Here is a 22,754-nt window from a genome sequence, read left to right on the forward strand (position 1 = left end):
CTAGGGATATAAGCTCAGTAATAGAGCTCTTGACATAGCATGTGAGGCCCTGGGTTTGATCCCCAGTGTGTTTACACGTATGTACGTGTGTGTACACACCCCTATCCAACCAGGAGAACAGTCCTTCCACACTGTGCAATATAGTAGCTACCAACCATATATGACTATTAAAATAATGCTAATTTTGAAAAAATTAAAAAATCATTTCCTCAGTCATACTAGCCTCATTTTAAGAGCTCAACAGCCATATGTGGCATTATCAACATAACCATAGAAAATTCTATTAGATAGGATTGGTTCAGTGTACAGAAATGACTCAAATACATATGAAAATTTGCATTTGATATAAAACTGTGTGCAATAAAGGTGGCATTTCAAATCAGTAGGGAAAGAATTATTAAGTAAATAGTGTTGGAACAATTTATTAGCCAGAGGGGAATAGGGGAGGGTGGAAGAAATAAAGCTAAACCTATATCTGAACTGCATGAACCAAAGATTTACACCTAACAAAATAAAATGATTAAAGTACTAGTTACCAATGGACTTTCTAAATAGAAAACAATCCTAAAAGACAGAATGAAAGAAAAATTAAAATTTTAGATGAATAAAGGTAAAAACTTTTAGGTGAATAAAGCCCAAACTTAAAAGAAAATAAGAGGGGATGTTTATAACTTTTTTAAATCAATTAAAACACAAAATTCAGTGGGAAAAAGGCCAACTGAATGTGTCAGTACACACATGAAAAATTACTCAATTTACTCATCACTTAAACACTATTACAAATTGCATTTTCAATCATGAGATGGCAAACATAGTCTCCAGTATTAATGGGAATATACAAGATAGGCACGAATGGATATTAAAAACTGATAAATGTTATTTAGAGGGAATTTTAAGAGTTATCAAAAATCAAGGGGCTGGGGATGTGGCTGAAGCGGTAGCGTGCTCGCCTGGCATGCATGCGGCCTGGGTTCGATCCTCAGCACCACATACAAACAAAGATGGTGTGTCCGCCGAAAACTAAAAAAATAAATAAATAAATATTAAAAAAAAAAAAAAAAAATCAAAAGCAATAAATAATAGTTGTGAATAAATGAATGTAGGCTTGACTTTCAAGTAGTTTGAGAGGTGAAAAACTTACCTAGTGCAGGTATAAATGAAACAAGGTCAGGCCTAAATTAATAGTTGGTAGAGCAGGGTATATGGAGGCTCATTATCCCCCTTCCCCAATACTGGGGGGATTGCATTCAGGGGCTTACACATGATAAGAAGTGCTCTACCACAGAGTTATATCCTCAGACTGTCTATGTTTGCATACATTTGAGTTTTTCCATAAAGGTTTTCCTAATATGCATATTCTTCAATCCAGGGGTTCAATTTCTAGATTTTCACCTCTAGCTGCACTGTTCCAGCACACTACAGTGTAAGTATAAGGGTGTTCTTTGAGGCAATAAAAGTAAAAATCTAATGTTTGTTAAGAACTGATTGGGGAAAAAAAAAAAATTATGGTTTATCTAAATACAGTAATGTCATATGCCCAGAAAAACAAATTATATGAAGCAAATTATGGGAAGAAGAAAATATCAAGGGCAGAACAATAGGTATAGTTTGATCTTTAAGTAAAAAAATCAAACAAATAGCTTTGGGAATACACCTTGATATATGTCCACATTCATAAAATATTTCTGAAGAGATATGAAAAAACATAATGGTAGTTACATCTGATTGGGTACGGGCGAAGGAACATATCATATTAGAAATAAAAAATAATTAGAATTATTTAATCTTTCTTTGATTAAGGTGATTGGCATTTGCTTAGGAACTGTCAATATTCAGGGTCAAGGCTGGTAGGAAGCTGCCTCAAAGTTCATTTAAATTCTATGGGCAGAACAGATGAGTTGTCACTCTTTTATTGCTGACCCCATCCCAGTGCTCTTATGGGACCTTTATCTCAGTCAGCTCTGATAATTCAACTCAAAGACTAATATTTCAAATAATTTCTTTGAAGATATAAATAAGATCCTTCCTTAGTATTAATCAAACAATTAACAATATTTATTGAGCATATAGATTCGGTCAGTTCTACAGGGAACATTAGCCCATAGGACAATAATCCTTGCTCAAGAAGTTTATAGTCTAAGATAAGAAAACATATTCTTTCAAGAAATAATAAGACAACAATTAAGCCATGCAAACACATTCAGTGCTCACAAAAGGAGAAGTTGGTGTAGAAATGAATAATCAGGGTTCAGGGAAGAAATAAGATAGCAGATTCAATCTTAACAGATGAGCTAGATTTAGATAAACAGAGGGGAAAAGATTATATAAAACCTCTAGAAAGAATACACAGAAACAAAAAGTTGAAATAGACTCAGTACAACTGGAGATGGGGGGAAAGGAAGAAGTTTGAGTAAGTAAAAGTAGGAATAAATTTTCAAAAGGACATACATCTTAAAAACCTGGAAAAAATTGTCTAAGAGTTTGGCAGCAACAACATGCAGAGCAGGGCAAACTATTTCCATCTCTGCGTCTTTTTAGCATGCTTGCTTGATATAAAAAATAAAATAATGAGTGCTATGTCAGTACCTCACTTCCAGATTCGAGTGGTCTCTTTTTCCTTGGTCCAATAGCTGCAAGAGCTGTGAGATTAGCATCTCTGTGCTGTATCTGGGCGAGTTCCAATTGCTGTAACTAGGAGATGGAAAAAAAAACAAAACAAAACAGCCATGTTTATATACACTCGTGCTCAGAGGAAAAAAGAAACTGATCACTAAGCCTATTTCTGTATACTTCCCCAAATAAAGTTATAGTATAAAATAAATATTAGATTCCCTTATACCCAAGGGCATGTTTTCTGACTCCTTTCTTCCAGAAACAAGAACTTTAGTCCTTAGTTTTTATCCAGAAGAGGCAAAAAACTTAGGTAAAGGGAGTACAAGACACAAGAAAAGAAAGGCATCTAAACCACAATTTCTCCCTGGTTTAAGCACAATTATGAAATGTCTGAAGAATATGATGAACATCAAGTTGGAGAAAGACTGGCCCACTAAAGTCAACCTTTTAGATTTTTTTAAAAAAACTACTTCAACATATGAAAATTAAATATATTTGTCATCCTTTGTTTATGAATGGAGACAGTGAAATTCTATGACAACTTCTCAAAAGTCACACAAGTAATAACAGAAAGAAATAGCACTTGGAGCCAAGCATTAATTACAAACATTTTTAATACATCATGCTGCCTCCTTTGCAAATAAAAATCATGGATTTTACTCTATATTTATCTTCACAGAAAAAAAAGTGAAGCGATTTTTTTTATATAGCTTTCATCACACTAATCCAGAATGCCCGAATCTACAAGGTATAATTTCTGAGTATGTGCATGAAAGATGTCCTATGAAAGGCAGAAACGGCATCATTTCGTCAAGGCAGCTAAGTGTCATTTAGGTATTTTTTGAAAAAATAAGGTGTGAAAGTAAAAGCAAAATACTTCTAAATTTGTCTCTAAGTTTTTCCAAAAGAGGAACAATATTCAATTCCCATCAAAACCTTACTACTGGAGAGGACAAAGAGGCAGGATGAGGCTCGCTGAAAGTCACTTATTTTAACAGGATCAAGACAGTCAAATGAAGGTAACCTATGGAGAAACACTGGCAATATTCTTCAAAAGAGCATTAACCAAATTTTAAATACTTTTTTTAAAATTTTTTATTTTTTTAAGAACAGGATGAAGGCAGACACAATGGTGCATGCCTACAATCCTGATGACTCTGGAGGCTGAGGGAGGAGGATAGCCTGGGCAACTTAGTGAGATCCTGTCTTAAAATAAAACAGGTTGGTGCTCAAGTAGAACACTACTGGATTTAAGCCCCAGTACTACAAAACAAATAAATGAATGAATAAAAGCAGTATAAAAATAGGAAACAATCTGTGTAGTTTCATCCTTGGAACTGATATTTATTTATTTATGTTACTGCATAAATACATCTCACTTTAAGATAACTTCGGATTATTTGAATATTAAAAAAAACAATGAGTAATCCAATAGTAATTGAATCTTTAATAAAGTAGAAAACAGATGGTATGCTCTGAATGTCTGTGTCTCAATGTTGAATCCGAACCCCCAAGGTGACAGTATTACGAAGCAGGGCCTTTGGGAGGTGATGGTTCCAGTGGATGAAGCATTCACAAATGGGATCAGTGCCCTGATGAAAGAGCCAGAAGAGAGACTCCTTGCTCTTTCCGCCATGTGAAAACAAGGCATATATGAAGAATGGGTCTCATCAGACTCCAAATCAAATGGCATCTTGATCTTGGACTTCCCCGCTTCCAGAACTTGAGAAATAAAATCCTATTAGTTATAAGCTACCCAGTCTAAGGTATTTTGTTATAGTAACGAGAATGTATTTAAACAACTAACCAAAGAAAGTAAAGTAAGAGCCAGGCATGGTGGCACATGCCTATAATCCCAGCGGCTTGGGAGGCTGAGGCAGGAGGACAACAGGTTCAAAGCCAGCCTGAGCAATTTAGTGAGGCTATAAGTAACCCAATGAGACTCCACCTCAAAATAAAAAATATAAGGCTCAGTGATTAAGCACCCCTGGGTTCAATCCACGGTATCAAAAAAAGAAAGAAAGTAAGGACGTGAACTAAGAATCATTTTCCATTTGCTCCACAAAATGTAGGACAGAATACCTTTTAATCTGTGAGTTTTATTTTAAATAATTAGAAAAGTGTTTTCAGAAGTTGTAAAATATTTTGTTGCTGCTAGTCTTAATAAAAAATAGTTTAGTTTGATGCTGCCACAATCCAGAACTTCTAGGTGACAAAAAAGAAAAAAAAATTCAGTTAATCTACCCTACAGCACAAATCAAATTATATTTTAAAATTCTTCCCTGTAGAGAAAAAGAATCTGCAAGGTAGTCATACCAAGTAAAATGTTTTTAAATTGACCCCAGTCTTCAAATTCCCCAATCTATGTAGCAAATAATTTTCTCTACTCTACAAATGATTACTTTGGTTTTCTTAAGTTTTACATACAATGCTATAGAAAATTTTGCTAACATACAGAAAATTGGAAACTGATCATAGTTCTGGTTGGCCCTGTACTTTTAACAAACTCTCTACAATATTATCTTAGCCAGCACAAAAAAGAGAAACCAGACACTCAAAACTAGAATAAGAGGAAGTTCTAGGCAATACTGCAGATTTGGCAAAACTGGTTGAAGATGACAACAATTGAGTTGAGTTTAGTAGAAACAGACACTGATTTAGGGGCTCATCCACGGACACAAAATTGTTGCATGATTAACTGCAGAAAACTCCCAAGTTATATATGAAAAACAAAACCAAAATCCTTCTAGTACTAATAGATAAGGTTAGCAAAACTACAAGATGTAAAGTCAAAACACATAATAAGAGACACACTGTGTTAATGGATCACAAGACTCAACATTATAAAGATTTTGGTTCGGGGCTGGGGATGTGGCTCAAGCGGTAGTGTGCTCGCCTGGCGTGCGTGCGGCCCGGGTTCGATCCTCAGCACCACATACAAAGATGTTGTGTCCGCTGAAAACTAAAAATAAATAAATAAATATTTAAAAAAAAAAAAAAAAAAAAAGATTTTGGTTCTCTCCAAATTGACCTACACATTTAACACAATTGCAATAAAATTGGTATTGCAGCTATGGTAAGTTGGTTCTAAATTTTATATGGGGGCTAGACATAGATCAGTAACAGGCCACTTGCCTGGCCTGCATGAGGCCCTGGATTTAATTCCCAGCACGACAAAATAAACAGCTGCTAACAAAGTTAGTTTATCTGAAAAGACAAATAAATCAGAATGGTTTAATCTTGATAAAAAAAGAACAAAATTGAAAGAATTATACTATGTGATTTTAAGACTTACTATAAGACTATAATAATAAAAATAATGTAATACTGGCAAAGAAAGACAGATTAATGGAACAGAACAGAAAGAAGATCTGTATAAATACAGCCAACTGGATTTGATCAGGTTGGAAAACAATTCATTTGGGAAATATCAAAAATTCTCTTCTTGACCAAATTCTACCCATGTTCCTCTGAATCCACTTCTCAACTAAGCCTCAACACTGGTTTAAAAAGAACTAAATAAAATGCTGACATGGTTTGTACCATCTCAAGGTTGCATCCTTAGAATGATATCAATTCTTGAAGAAAGGGCCTACCTAAGAAAACTCAAGGCTGCCAAAAGAATTCTTGTTTGTTCTAGCCAGCACCTGAAGATGAGGCCCTTGTTGCCAGCCTCTGGAAGAGAAGTGCCTAATTTCAATAAGCAACAGTTAGCAAACTCAGATGGGTTTCAAATAGACCAAGCCCCGTTCCCATTTTAAGGTTTTTTTCATTTCACTAACTTTACTGAGTTCCCACTCATGCCCTTCTATTCTCACATTCTCCATTTAAAAAGCCACATCAATGTTTATATCAGCTCAATTCAAATAGCTAAGCTATGAAACCAACCTGGGTGCCTTTCAACAGATGAACGGATAAAGAAAATGTGATATATATAAACAATGGATTATTACTCAGTCATGAAGAATGAAGTTATAGTATTTGCCAGTAAATGGATGGCACTGGAGAAATAAGCCAATCCCCCCAAAACCAAAGACTAAATGTTCTCTCTGATATGCAGATGCTAAGACAAAATAAAGGGGTGAGGGAAGAACAGAATCTCAGTGGAGCAGACAAAGGAGAATGAAGGAAAGGGAGGGGAAATGGGAATAGGAAAGATAGTAAAATGAACTGGAAATAACTTTCCTATGTTCATATATGAATACACCACCAGTGAAACTCCACATCATGTACAACCACAAGAATGGAATCCTAATTAGAATCAGTTATACTTCATGTATATATGTCAAAATACACTCTACTATCATGGAATTCTAAAAAAAAAAAAAAAAAAGAAAAGAAAGAAAGAAAAAAAACAAATAAAAAAGTTAAAAGATACAAGTAAATGGCAAGACAAAAATAAATAAAATGCCCAGTAACTTCTATACCAACCAAAGGAGGCTGGTTCCGTTCAACTGAACCACTTTGCCTGTTCCAATAGCATATTATCAATAAAACCTATCCTTACCACTTTAGTATACAGCAGTCTTTTCAACAAATGTACGGGCAACTAGACACCTATGCACACACACATATACACAAATTAATCTGGACCTAAACCTCAGACCTTTTATAAAAATTAACTCAAAATGGAAAACCACAAACATCTAGGGAAAAAAACATAGGAGAAAATCTTCATAGCTTGGAGTCTAGCAAAGAGTTATTAGACATAATACCCAAAGTGCATCCATAAAAGAAAAAAGTGACAAACTGGTCTTTGGCAAAATGAAAACATTTTGATCAGTGGAAGATACATTTAAGAAAACTAAAAGACCAGCTATTTTACTTCTCTGTCTTGGTCTAATTAGCCTTTATTCGTCTTTCTTGCCTTATTGTCCTGCAAGGACTTATTAGTATACCATTGAAAAATAGTGGTTAAAAACAAATATCTTCTCTTTTTCCTAATCTTTGGAATAAAGTAGTCAGCTTTTCATCATTAAGAATATTAATAGTAGCCAGGCCCCACTGGCACATGCTTGTGATCCCAGCAGCTTGGTAGGCCAAGGCAAGAGGATCATGAGTTCAAAGCCAGCCTCAGCAAGTTAGTGAGGCCCTAAGCAACTCAGTAAGACTCTGTCTCAAAATAAAATATTAAAAAGGGCTGGGGAATCACAAACATACATGATGAAAAAAGGAAATATCACAACAGACACTACAGAAACACAGAAGATAATTAGAAATTATTTTGAGAACTTGTACTCCAATAAAATAGAAAATATTGAAGGCATCAAATTTCTAGAGTCATATAATTTGCCCAAATTGAATCAGGATGATATACACAATTTAAACAGATCAATTTCAAGTGACGAAATAGCAGACCCCATCAAAAGTCTGCCAACCAAGAAAAGCCCAGGACCAGACGGATACACAGCCGAGTTCTACAAGACCTTTAAAGAAGAACTCCAATTTATTTATTTACTCTCCAATTTATTTCAGGAAATAGAAAAAGAGGCAGCACTTCCAAACTCATTCTATGAGGCCAATATCACTCTGATTGCAAAACCAAGCAAAGACACATCAAAAAAAAAAAAAAAAAAGGAAAACTTCAGACCAATATCTTTAATGAACATAGATGCAAAAATTCTCAATAAAATTCTGACAAATAGAATACAAAAACATATCAAAAATATTGTGCACCATGATCAAGTGGGATTCATCCCAGGGATACAAGGTTGGTTCAACATATGGAAATCAATAAATGTACTTTATCACATCAATAGACTTAAAAGATAAGAATCATATGATCATCTCAATAGACACAGAAAAAGCATTTTGACAAAAACCAGCACCCCTTTATGTTCAAAACACTAGAAAAACTAGGGACAACAGGAACATATCTTAACATCATAAAGACTATCTATGCTAAGCCCCAGGCCAACATCATTCTAAGTGGAGAAAAATTTAAGGCATTCCCTCTAAAAACTGGAACAAGACAGGGATGCCCTTTTCCACCACTTCTATTCAACATAGTTCTTGAAATACTGGCCAGAGCAATTAGACAAAAGAAATCAAAGGGATATGTATAGGAAAAGAAGAACTCAAATTGGCACTATTTGCTGACGATATGATTCTAAACCTGGAAGACCCTAAAAGTTCCACCAGAAAACTTCTAGAACTAGTAAATGAATTCAGCAAAGTAGCAGGATATAAAAATCAACACCCATAAATCAAAGGCATTTCTGTATATCAGTGACAAATCCTCAGAAAGAAAAATGAGGAAAACTACTTCATTTTCAATAGCCTCAAAAAATAAAATAAAATACCTGGGAATCAACTTAACAAAAGAAGTGAAAGATCTACATAATGAAAATTACACAAGCCTAAAGAAAGAAATCAAAGAAGACCTTAGAAGATGGAAAGCTCTACCTTGCTCTTAGATAGGCAGAATTAGTATTATCAAAATGCCCATACTTCCAAAAGCATTATACAGATTTAATGCAATTCTGATCAAAATTCCAAAGCCATTCTTCATAAAAATAGAAAAAGCAGTCATGAAATTCATCTGGAAAAATATGAGACCCAGAATAGCTAAAGCAATCATTAGCAGGAAGAGTGAAGCAGGTGAAATCTCTATACCAGACCTTAAACCATACCACAAAGCAATAGTCACAAAAACAACATGGTATTGGCACCAAAACAGACTGGTAGACCAATGGTAAAGAATAGAGGACACAGAGACTAACTCACAAAACTACAATTATCTTATATTAGATAAAGGTGCCAAGAACATGCATTGGAGAAAAGATAGCCTCTTCAACAAATGGTGCTGGGAAAACTGGAAATCCATATGCAACAAAATGAAATTAAACCCCTGTCTCTCACCATGCACAAAACTCAATCAAAGTGGATCAAAGACTTAGGAATACAACCAGAGACCCTGCATCTAATAGAAGAAAAAGTAGGCCCTAATCTTCATCATGTGGGATTAGGCCCCAATTTCCTTAATTAGACTCCTATAGTGCAAGAATTAAAACCAAGAATCAATAAATGAGATGGAATCAAACTAAAAAGTTTCTTCTCAGCAAAAGAAACAATCTGTGAAGTGAACAAAGAGCTTATATCCTGGGAGCAAATTTTTACCCCTCACACATCAGGTAGAGCACTAATCTCTAGGGTATATAAAGAACTCAAAAAGCTAAGCACCAAAAAAACAAACAACAACAACAAATAATCCAATCGACAAATAGGCTAAGGACCTGAACAGACACTTCTCAGAAGAGGATATACAATCAATCAACAAATATGTGAAAAAATGTTCATCATCTCTAGCAATTAGAGAAATGCAAGTCAAAACTACTCTAAGATATCATCTCACTCCAGTCAGAATGGCAGCTATTATGAAGACAAACAATAACAATGTTGGCAAAGATGTGGGGGAAAAGGTACGCTGATGGTGGGACTGCAGTGTATGATTATACAAATTATACACTGCAGTATATAATTTGTCCAATTATATTGGACAAATTATTGGTACAGCCAATATGGAAAGCAGTATGGAGATTCCTTGAAAATCTGGGAATGGAACCACCATTTGACCCAGCTATCCCTCTCCTTGGTCTATACCCAAAAGACTTAAAAACAGCATACTACAGGGACACAGCCACATCAATGTTTACAGCCGCACAATTCACAATAGCTAAACTGTGGAGCCAACCTAGATGCCCTTCAGTGGATGAATGAATAAAAAAAACTGTGGCATAGAAACACAATGTAATTTTACTCAGCAATAAAAGAGAACAAAATCATGGCATTTTCAGGTAAATGGATGAAGACACAAATTGTTGTCAACATACTTTATATACAACCGGGCATATGAAAAATTGTGCTGTATGCATGTAATAAGAATTGTAATGCATTCCGCTGTCATATATAAATAATTTTTTTTTAAAGTTAGTACATATAGCCAGGTGCAGTGGTGCATGCCAATAATCCCAGTGGCGTGGGAGGTTGAGACATGATAATTTCAAGTTTGAGGTCAGCCTCCGCAACTTAGTGAGACCCTGTCATCTAAGTAAAATATAAAAGTAAAATTTTAATATAAAAGTAAAATATAAAAAGGTCTCAGTGGTTAAGTGTCCCTGGGTTGATTCCCAGTACAAAAAAAAAAAGGCAAGAAAGTAAGTTTATATAAAGACAAAATAGTTATTATTTATAATTATTCTAATTTAACATAAAGTATAAGACTTTGATTTCCACCCAATTCTCGTCCTTACACTCTTTTTTTTTTTTCTTCTTCTTCTTCTTCTTCTTCTTCTTCTTAATTTCTTGTGAGTAATCTGGAAGGAAACCAACTTAAAATATCCATGCTGAGATTAAAAAAAAATGTAATATGTATACACAATGGAGTTCTATTCAGCCATAAAGAACAAAATTATGTCATTTGCAGGAAAATGGATGGAACTTGATATTGGCCAGAGTCAGGAAGCCAAGGGTTCTTTTTCTCTTATATATGGAAGCTAAAGAGCAAGAGGAAAAGAAATTGTTGGGTGGGTGGGTAGGGGGGAATCTCATAAAAAACAAAGGGAATAGAACAGAGGAAAGGGACCCACGGGAAGGTTAAGAAAGAAGGGAAATGGGAAATACTAGGAAATTATATTGGACAAATTATATTGTTATATCATATGCAGGTATGAAAATGTAACAATGAATCCCAAGCATCATACATCATTATAATGCACCAATAAAATATGGGAAACAAAAATATCATTGTCAATCTCAAACTATCTCTAAAGAGCTTTGCAGACCACCTACCTGAAGTGTTCCCATGGCTAATGTTTTTAAGATGCTGATTTTTTTCTCATGCTAAATTATGACGTCCTTGTTTCACAAGCAGAGCAAATATTGTTACATTTGTTTTAAATACCCACCCCAAAAAGAAAAAAACCCCAAACCACAAAAACAAATGAATAAGGTAAATTCAAAGAGGAAAATAACTTCCCCAAAATGAGATCTAGATAATGGCAGAATGAATAGAAATCCAAGACTCCTTATCTAAATTCATTGCTTTTTTTTTTCTATAATATGTACCTCTTCTACCCTGGGACAGTGATATGTCTCTTTAGACTCACACACATTCTTAATCTAAAAGTTAAGATACACATCTCTTGTGAAAATATACATGAAAAAAAAAATCTTGTGTAGCCTTCATGGTTCTGGGAGAAAATCTTCTGGATAGTAACTGAAGTCTTCCAGGTCAACATGCTAAATCTCAGATTCCCAAATCACAGCATTTTGTTTAACCTTCACTGACCACTTAAAGGGAAAATAAATAAAAATTAAAGCCTCCTTTTATCTCCTCCTAGACAAATGGTTCTATATGATCTGTAGAAAAACAATGGCAATAAGACCAGCATCTGGGAATATGCCGGAAACACAAATTTTCGGGCCTTACCCTGGGTGTGGGGCATAGCAATCTGTATTTTTACATGCCCTCCAGATAATGTTCATGCACATTAAAGTTTGAGAATCACTGTCCTAGATTACTAATGCGTTAATTGTTGTTTCTCAGATATGTCATACAAGAGCTCTTTATAACTTGTCATTTTAAGTTTATCTTCTTGGTCTGGGGTTGTAGCACAGTGGTAGAGTACCTGCCTAGCATGTGTGAGACGCTGAGTTCGATCCTAAGTACACATAAAAATAAAAGTCCATCAACAACTAAAAAAAATTTTTTTAAAGAATATCTTCTCCATTCTGCCACAATTTGATCATGAGAAAAAATAAGAATGTACTTATTTTTTTCTTCCATAATGGAGATTGAACCCAGGGGTATTCTAACTCTGAGCTACATCCTCCCTCGGTCCTTTTTCAAGTTTTATTCTGAGGCAGAATCTTGCCAAATTGCCCAGCCTGGTCTCAAGCTTGTGACCCTCCTGCCTCAGCATCCTAAGTTTCTAGGATGTGCCACCATACCTGGCTAGAATGTACTCTTAATGACAAATTTGCTTTTGCCCCATCCAATGTTCCATGAATTTTGGCCCATGCAGAAGCAACATTGTTTAAATACAATTGCTATGTTAATGGTTAGCTTAACTATTACATTTCACGGACTCTCTTTTCAAATTTCATCCTGAAAATAACCTTCCCTCTCTCAAACTAAACAATATATGTTTTAATTAGTAATGAGCCTTATAATTCAGTATGTCATTTCTTACACAATTTATATTGCTTTATGGAAAGTTGTAGTTTTTTTATATCCTATGATTTCCTTAAACAAAAAATTTTAAAAAGTCTTCACAGCACTTGTTTCCTAATCTCCTATGTATTTCAATCATTCAATGCTTATTCTTTTGCCCAGTTCCTACAGGTTGCTCTGCAAAGCCAATGTGCCAGTAGGTATATGGCTTGTATTCCTTTTTCTCCCCTCTACTGCCTGATTAAAAAATGAAAGTGGGCAGCTCTGTGGTGACGGTGGCCGAGGTGTCAAGCGGATCTGAAGAGTGGCGGGATTCCCTTTTCTTCCTTCGTGGTTTCCTGGCTGGGAAGAGCTCTCAGGCCCCTGACCTACCGCAAAGGCGTTTCCTGATCCTCGGGTGCAGTGTCGGCCCCAACATCAAGAGCTTACCCTCGGGGCCGAAAGAGCAGTGGACCATGCCCCTCCTAACCCAACAGATCCAAGATGAGAATGAGAACAGCTTAGTGGCCAGCCTTGACAACGTCAGGAATCTCTCTACTATCTTGAAAGCTATTCATTTCAAAGACTTTGCCACATGTTTCGCTACTAAAAATGGAATCAAGGTTACAGTGGAAAATGCAAAGTGTGTGCAAGCAAATGCTTTTATTCAGGGACTTTAACTGCACTTCGAATGTGTTACCAAGGCTATGGTCACCCTTTGATGTTATTTCTGGAAGAGGGAGGAGTGGTAACGGTCTGCAAAATCAATACTCAGGAGCCCGAGGAGACTCTTGATTTTGATTTCTGTAGCACCAATGTTATTAATAAAATTATTCTGCAGTCAGAAGGGCTCCGTGAAGCATTTTCTGAATTGGATATGACAAGTGAGGTCCTCCAAATCACCATGTCTCCTGATAAGCCATATTTCAGGTTATCTACTTTTGGAAATGCAGGAAGCTCCCACCTTGATTATCCCAAAGATTCTGATTTGATGGAAGCATTTCATTGTAATCAGACCCAGGTTAACAGATACAAGATTTCTTTACTGAAACCCTCTACCAAGGCATTAGTTTTATCTTGTAAGGTATCTATTCGGACAGATAACCGGGGATTCCTCTCATTACAGTACATGATTAGAAATGAAGATGGACAAATATGTTTTGTAGAATATTACTGTTGCCCTGATGAAGAAGTTCCTGAATCTTGAATATAAAAATTCAGTAGGTTTATGTGTATATTTAAGAAAGATTATGTTCTCATTTTGAGTACAATACTCATGATTTCTTGTTGGATTTTCTATAGGTCTCTGTAGGCTAACAGTTGTTATGTATTTCATAAATAAATGTTTTCATGTAGACATAGACTATCCAGCTTTTTGGACTATCCTGTGGTTCTATCTTTTGAACTCATGGGAATAATTGTGAGTCAAGGTGAATAAGTTATGATCTGTTCTGTTTAAGTAGAATGCTTAATAGACTTAAGGTTTTATTTTAATGAAGTTACATTAACAAGGTTCCCCCAGGAAATCCTGATGAGTGCCAAAATTTGAAAACCACTGTTTTGAAGGATTCTTAAAAAAAAAAAAAAGGTGATACTTAAAAAAAAAGTATTTATTTTTTAGTTGTAAGTGGACACAATAGCTTTATTTTATTTTAATGTGGGGCTGAGGAACCCAGTGCCTCACATGGGCTAGGCAAGCACTCTACCACTGAGCCACAACCCTAGCCCCCTAGAGGTGATACTTTTACATGTGATTTCTTCACAAAATTCTGAGGTTGAAGCACTGTCAAACCAGTATGAATAGTTCTTCAAATGGTTTCAAGTATGTCTCTTGAAGAGCAGGGTATAAAACAGTCTTCAGAATTATAGATTTTCTTCTCAGAACTGTTTGGAGCAGGAAGTACTATTATAAGTGTTTAATAGGAACCTTCCACTTGCCTGTAATAGCTTCTTGACCAAACCAAAATATATAAAACCAATTATTAAGTTATTTTGTACTTTCCTGGGTAGTTTTTAACTGAAATATTTTATATGATTTTGTATTTAAAATAAAATATAATGCTAAAAAAAAAAAAAAAAAAAAAAAAAAAAAAAAAAATGAAAGTGGGAATGCTAGGAATTGTTAAAAAGAAATAAAGGAATTCTTTGTCTCACTCTGCACAGATGCACTGAACTCATATTTCCCAAAGGAGAAGAAGAAATTTAAAAGGAAATGAGGGCCACAAAATATATAACAAATGTTTTAAGAAATCAGGATTTTTGAACTGCAAGGTCAGATGGCTTGCTCTGCAGAATTTTGGATGATGTGGTAAGAAAAGAAAACACTGAGGGCTAGATGTTAATCTAGGACATACACCACACATTTCGGACAAGTCTGCAGCTGTATTAAACAAAGATGTGCTTGCTTGTTTGAAATTAGAATTTAGCAATTAGTAATCTATTTAAAACTTGTCATAATGGTGAAATGGAAGACTACCTTACATTTTAGGTAAGGTATCTAGGACAATCCCCCTGCAAATGGAAATTCTGAAAGTGTTAGTATTAAAAATTTAAAGTTATAAGACATAAAGAATCTATTTTTTTCTTTAACTGAAGCAAAAAAGACTAGTGAAAAGATAAGCACCTATATTTAAAATGAAATATTTGCATGACAAGGATATTCACAGACATTTTACCAGACAACAAGGTTTTCAATTAGATAACCCATCAGGTCCATAAGAACAGTATACTGCAGGAGCCACTTCAATGAATTGAGAGCAAGAAAACCCAGAGATAGCCTATCTTTTATTAAAGTACCTAACGAGAATGACAAAATTGAAACATATCAACAGGAAGAATTGAAAAAATTTAAAACCTACCCAATTTAACACAATTCATCCGCATAAGAATTTAATAGCCTTTAAAATCATATTAGAGAAAAGAATAATATCAAGAGAAAGGATCAAGAGCAAACCTCATCCTCAACGGCTGAAAGCAAACACAGATTATGAAGGTGGTTCAGGTTATGATTTAATATTTATATGATAAATATCACTGCTGAAACGTTTCTAGCATAAATAAAGCCTACAACTTCTCTAAACAGTTCTTCAGAGTTCTTCATTTATTCTATACTGGCATTAATCTGTTTCCTCTGATGAGCTTGATAGGAAGGAATTACCAATTACCTAAAAAGGGAAAGCAAAGCAGCTCTAAATTAATCACCATCAAGAAATCCATGCTAATCTTTACAACTCAATGAAGACAACTGTCCAGAGAGTCAAATGGGAAAGAATAACAAACCAAAGTATTATAGTTTACATCAAGGTGATAGTGGTTAGTGCATAACCTTACACATTACCACACAAGAGAACAATTCAACTCCATATTAAGGTAGGGACAATATGCAACCAAATAAAATATGGTACCTTTGTGTAACTGATTTTGAAGGGGAGTCCTTTGAACCTTAAAGTTACTAACAGCTTTGGGGACAGGAAGATGACAAAAATGACAATATTTAACTTTCGAACATTTGCAACTAATACAGAGTGGCTCTGTTCTTGGACCAAAGCCATGTATTTGATTACCTTTTTGATCAAAGAGGATTTACAGCAGGAAGCAAATAGAAAACTTTCAAGATACTCTGGAAAGAAATTATATTTAGTTCTTTTAATGTTGCTTGAAAGAAAGTGGAGGTGCAAAGGGAAAGAAAATAAACAGGTTTGCTACTACCTGTTCTCAGTAAGAAAGGCAGTGGGGTTTTGTTTTGTTTGTCTCTCTGAATATTCTTTGAAAAATTCTGTCTACCAATTCATGCCTCAGGGAATAATTAAACAGAATACTTAAAAAAAATCCAACAAACAACACACTCAAAAAAAAAAAAAAATTTAAACAACACCAAAGGAAAAACTGACCTAAGATTCAGATGTTTATGAAGGAGGAACAGAAAGGGTGAGATCTTTAAGGTTAAAAGGGTAAGCTTTCAGAAACATGTTTTCTAAAAAGGGAATACAAGTAGGAGAAAGTGAGGTAGGTATCCAGGCAGCCCTTAATTAAAACAAAGAGCAAGATGGGGTTTTATATCCCCGACTAATCTATCAACAAGCCAGGTTTGCTTAATGAAAGAGACAAGTACATTTCTCAAATTAACATTTTTAGATAAATTTTCCACTGAAAAGAATTTAGTACAAGAAATATTGAGTTGAAAATAAAATGGTTTCAACTCCTTTTAATGTTTTCCCTTTCTGGCATTCCTTGTCCCAACCCTGATACCTCTCTACCCAGAGTTCATGTATTTCCCTTCTGTATGTTAATGAAAATACAACACACTGATTGTAAGAATCTTACTAGGGGGCTGGGGATGTGGCTCAAGCGGTAGCGCGCTCGCCTGGCATGCGTGCGGCCCGGGTTCGATTCTCAGCACCACATACAAACAAAGATGTTGTGTCCGCCGAGAAATAAAAAAAAAAATAATAAAATATTAAAATTAAAAAAAAAAAAAAAAAAGAATCTTACTAGATTTCCATTTGTTTTGCCTCAGCTCCTACATTAATCCAAACAATAAGGGCCTTTAAAACATTCATAAATAACCTGCTGCTGCTGGTACCTAGGAGCCAAGTGCAGCAATGTTAAGCAACAACAAATTTCATAGTTCAAGAGGCACAGTTAAGGAAAAAAGGTTGCTCAGGAAATCACTCTTATTTAGCACAAAGATCCTTAAAAATTGCATGAAATCAGTCAAGTAACTATAGAAACCAATTTCTTCAGCTCCATATCACACGTCTCACACCTCAATTGTCTTTATTATCGTCTGCTGTCAGATCCTTAATCAGAAATGTGAACAGGCTTGATGATTTATTCAGGAGTGAAAAGAATCTGTAGGTCAAGTGAAAATTTTCACGCATGCACACACTCGTGCGTGTGCGCACACACACACACACACATAATCATACACACACCACATCTTCAACCTTAGGTACTTTCATTTCATTCTGTTCTCAGCAGCTCTGGGGGCAACTCCAGTGAGATCCAATATTAAGGCTCAATTAAAATAAGCTCCAATTAGTGGAGCTTTTTTCTCTGGGGCTAGAAAAGTCAGGAAATGGATATTGGGAAATGTAAAAAGTCAGCTACTGAGAGGAGGCTGCAGACATAAATGAACTTATTTGTTGATTTCTACAGTTGCTATGCAGAGGCCTCTGGGAGTAAAAGCTTAACCAGTCTAAGCTATAAACTAAAACCCCTGCAGCTAAACATGAACTGTGTGAAACAAGGGCTCCATTCCAGAACAGAAAACTGCTGGGCCCAGAAAATTAAAAGCCAGAGGCATTTTCCATTTAAAACTAAATCCCAGTACCGCCTCCCAGCCAAAGAATTATAAGCAGTATCAGATTTACAAAACGAACAATTACCCTGGAAAAATGTAGCCTATTGTACAGTCCCAGATGCTAAATCTCAAAAGTTTCTTCTTCTTTTTTTTTTAATCCCACACTATACTCCTCCAAGTACACTGCTGAAGTTTACAAAGAGTCATTTCTAGACAGGCCTAAGCCTTGAAAGTAAATTTTAAAAAGACAGCACATAACTCATTGACCTCATTTGAAGTACTGCCCTTGCCTTCAGCAGTTCCCGTCCTTCCCCAAGGCTTCTGCAAATGGTATGCAACAGCAAAATAAACCCTGACCTAATTGCCAGGAGAGAGCTGCCAACCTTCCCTCAAACACAAAGGCAAGCATGGTGACTTGAAAGTCCTACCTCTTTGGCTTTCTGCTTTAATCTCAGCTGTTCTGGATCTTCTTTATTGGAACGACTCTATCAAAGGAAAAGAAAATTTTAATAGAAATTACGAGCATCTAAACACCATAGTCGCAGTTAAATATTTAATAAACGACAATTTCACTTGTGATTGAAAATCCTAGCTCCAGGGGCAATGCCTCAATCCAGTCTAGCTGCACTCCCGCCCTTACTCCCCCTTCATCATCTGGGCCGGCTGCTGCATTCTAGCCTGGAGGAAGCTTATACTGAAATGATGCTAACAATGTCAGTCAGGTCCAGTTGAGGCATGACGTTCTTGTTGAAACACTGGAAACTAAAAAATGGATGGTACACATGAAGAAAAAGAAAAGAAGAACTGTTGGTGCAAAAGAATGAAAACAATCAACATTGGGCTCATCTTCAGGTAAAGGCAGTTTTGGAAAACATGCTATTTCATGAACCATGAAAATCAAGAACTTCAGTCACCTTGAAACAAATCTCTCTTTTAAAAGCATAATTTTAAAAAGGAGGAAATACATTTTAACGTTTTCATTAAAATATCTTCTCTATAACATATATTAGAATGTCAGGCACAAGTAAATGTTCATAAATGTTTACTGACTACCACTTTTCATAAGATTGGCATAAGAAAACAAGCTATTAGCTATACATAATTTAATCATAAAACAAAACGTAATAAACCTCATTTCTGATATCATAAATATATATTCACAAGAAAAGATGCTTGGGATAGGTGGACCTTTTTATTCATCCTAACAGTTACTTAACTCCTATAAATCTGAGTATTTTCTCTATAAAATTCAATCTTCACTAACTAAAGACAGCTAACAAGCTAAAAAAAAAGCACAAGAGGCTTCAGCATGGCTTTTAATTTCAAACACTTAACTACCTATACTAAATTGTACCTAAAGCATGCATTTTTTTTCTCCATTTTAATTCCCAACCTACTAAAACAACTTTGTCTGGGACTCTTTTGTTATTCTATCTATAATATTGAGAGAATGAAAATGTGTACATGTTTATAGATAAATATGCATGTACATGTGTGTATATGATTGTTTGCTCCAGCATAATGGGCACATTTGGGTAGTACATCTTTGTTAGTCATCCACCATTTATTGGTTATTCACAGTATAAATATTACACTATGGATCACTGTTCTACACTTGATATGTATGATATGTAAAATTTTAGATGAGTAAAAATACAAAAAAATGCTGATACTGATAAATGCTATAAAGAAAATAAATAGAATGATGTGATAGAACAGACAAGACTGGTGAGTACCTCTTTAGTTGATAGGGAAGTTATCTCTGAGGAGTGATATTTGAGTAGATGTCTGAATGAGAAAAAAGAAGCAGCCATGTAAAGATCTGGGGGAAGGACATTCCAAGCAGACAGCACAGCAAATACTAAAGCCTTATAATGGAAACAAACTTGGGTATAACTGAATACAGAGAGAAAGCCCCTATGTTTGAAATAGAAAATTTAAAGGGAAGAAAGGTTGAAGATCATGTGTTGCCTTGTAAGGGAGTTAATTCCAGTTATAAGAACAAGCCACTGGAGGGTTTAAAGCACAGAGGAGTCGTCCCTAAGGTGCCTTTCAAAAGGGGTCTTCTGCAGCTATGTAGAGGGGGCGCTGCAGGGATTCAAGACTAAAGAACTGGCACCCAGTGCAATAAGAAGACCATTCCAAAGCAACTGTTGTGAGTAAGAGACTGAGTGAGAGAAAAATGAATGCAGACTGAACTAGCATCACAGCAAAGAAGACAATGATTAGACTGGAAACACATTTTGCAGGTAAAGCCAAACAGGCTGTTGATGGGCTGAATATAGAAAATAAAATAAAGAGAGGAAACAAGGATGACTCCCAGGACCCTTGCCTAAGCAATAAGAAAGGATGGTAATTTCAACTTTCTGAGAAGCCAAAGATCTAACAAAGAGCAGATTTCGGGGGAAAGAACCCAACGTTCAGTTTTAGATGCCTAATTAGAAACGCTGGCAGACACAAGCTTGGCATACTCAAGGAACAAAAAGGTCAGTGAGACCTCCAGGGGTGGTAGCACATTTCCAGCTACTCAAGAAGCTGAGGCAGGAGGATCACAAATTCTAGATCAGCCTTTGCAGGTATTGAGATCCTCTCAAAAATTACAAAAAGGGCTGAGATCTAGCTTTGCATTAAACACCCCTGGGTTCAATCCCCGGGAGCAAAAGAGGCAGGAATAAGGTCAGAGTGGAGTGAGTGAGAGGAGCAATCTGAGGCAAGAGGGAGGTATGGGCAAGATGATGTGAGGCCTTATCAAATTTGGTAAAAAGTTTGGATTTTATTTTTAATGCAATAGAAGCCTGTGAAGTAATGCCAGCGAGCCATTAAGTGTGGAGATTCCTTAAAGCTGTGTGGAATGTATATATACCGCTCCGGTCCTACAATAAACAGCTCCCACTCCTGCTGTATCAATCTGCACAAGTTCCTCGTCACCCCCCCCCCTTACTTTGCTGCAGCCGGACTGCGGCAGAAGCCAATAAAAGATTTTTGTTTTTGTGATGAAAATATTATTCTCACAATAGTATGATGTAGGGATTGTAGAAGGGAATGGAGATCAGTTAGGAGGTATTATAAAAGTCCAAATAAAAGATGTTTAGGCTACAGTGGTGACGGTGGTGATAAAAACATCACCATGGACACATTTTGGGAATGAACAGGAAGTGAACTGAATGTGGGAAGAGGAGAAAGAAAGAAGCTAAAGATGACTCCTAGGATTTTTGGCTTGAACATCTGGCAAATGATGGCTGTCATCTACTGAATTAAGAAAAGCTGCAAGAGGGATGGGAAAAATCAGAGTCTTTTTGGACATAATAAATTTGAGACACCTATTAGTCACTGAAGCAATATGAAGCAGGCAATTAGCTATAGAAGCCCAGAATTTCAGGATGTATACTGAATTGGAATTAATCTTAGGAGAGAATTAAGAGGGAGGGACTGAAATCTGGGGCATTAGAAGTCTGTCTGGTGAAAAACGGAAAAGCCAATAGACCAAGAGAAAGTATCATAATTTTTATCCAATAATAACTACTAGACTAGTATTTAATAGTTTATGACCTTGTTTACAGCACTTTAACTGGAAATAAAGCACCAATAAACCACCTCATTACAATGGCTGAGTGCTTGCTTATAGCACTTGTGGGCTCAAGGAAGAACATCCTGTCCTATTTCCCTGCCTGTCCCAGGGCAGGGGTCAGCACTGGGGCTGGGGCTGAGGCTGACACAGTAGAAACTGCAAAGAGATAGGGCTATTGTGCCCACATCCTTGTGCGGGGCTGAGGCACCTTACCAAGGTATGGGCAAGTAGCTGAGAATACAGGTTGGTAAAAGTCTGGGGCACTTCATTGAAGCATGGGTCAATGGGTGTGGTGATTAATCGAATGGACGATGAAATGGGGTTGGGAGAATTACTAGTAACAGAGATGACAGCAACATGGCTAGTTGAGATATTAGTCACATTAATTACATTGAAAGACTGATCAGTTGAGAGCTAAATTGATTCAGGACATACATTAAACATATTAAAGGTGATAAAAGCCAAGTTTCTGACTACTGGAGAGAGTTTTTACAAACATGGAAAAGGTAGGGTAGAAAGAACCCTGAGGTACTAGATTACAGTTGGAGGAATCCATCTGAACTCATGATTGTATTATATACACACACAGATATAGGAACAATTATGAATGTATGGTTGGTTACATATATACACATACTACAAATTCCTAGATTTGTTCACTGAGAGGGCCTGACACTCTGTTAAGCAATGACAATATTATATATCTAATAGTGGTTTCTGACCATTATCTTCAACTAAAAAGAAACAGGATTCCTTACAGAAATAGTTCATTCCAGGGCTGGGGCAGGAATAGTAAAGGCTGGGCCTGTAATAGCTTGAGCCAGAAAGTAAGGACATGCTCAGTGAGTGATAGACATATGATAAAGGACCAAAGTGCTACTCTGAAAGAGTCTCCCACTCAAGCAATTTTTAAATATCAAAATAATGATAGTGTTAGGCTCGGTGGCACATGCCTCTAATCCTAGGGGCTTGGGATGCAGAGGCAGTAGGATCCCAAGTTTGAGGTCAGCCTCAGCAACTTAGCAAGGCCTTAAGGAACTTAGCAAGACCCTCAGCAACTCAGTGAGACCCTATCTCAAAAAATAAAAAGGGTTGGGGATGTGGCTCAGTAATTTAGC

At 36.0% G+C, this 22,754-nt stretch overlaps 2 protein-coding genes across 3 annotated transcripts in view; one reads left to right on the forward strand and one right to left on the reverse strand.

The window, feature by feature from the left end:
• Taf4b (TATA-box binding protein associated factor 4b) overlaps window positions 1-22,754 on the reverse strand; it is a 134,850-nt gene that overhangs the window by 33,405 nt on the left and 78,691 nt on the right. For both annotated transcript variants that reach the window (XM_046433407.2, XM_046433398.2), the window contains 2 exons: window positions 18,497-18,553; window positions 2,587-2,691 (listed from right to left, as the gene is read on the reverse strand). In XM_046433407.2, the coding sequence (XP_046289363.1) occupies window positions 2,587-2,691; window positions 18,497-18,553 (162 nt within the window). The remainder of the gene's footprint in view (window positions 1-2,586; window positions 2,692-18,496; window positions 18,554-22,754) is intronic.
• LOC124085601 (cell cycle checkpoint protein RAD1-like) lies at window positions 13,053-14,132 on the forward strand. Its single transcript, XM_046433414.2, is given in 2 exon segments — window positions 13,053-13,432; window positions 13,435-14,132. Coding segments are annotated over 2 exon segments (729 nt in total). The 5' UTR covers window positions 13,053-13,242; the 3' UTR covers window positions 13,974-14,132.

The sequence above is a fragment of the Marmota monax genome, unplaced genomic scaffold (assembly GCF_021218885.2).
Source record: "Marmota monax isolate L192 unplaced genomic scaffold, Marmota_monax_Labrador192_F-V1.1 WCK01_AAM20220418_F8-fsc00126, whole genome shotgun sequence".
Classification (NCBI taxonomy): Eukaryota; Metazoa; Chordata; class Mammalia; order Rodentia; family Sciuridae; genus Marmota; species Marmota monax.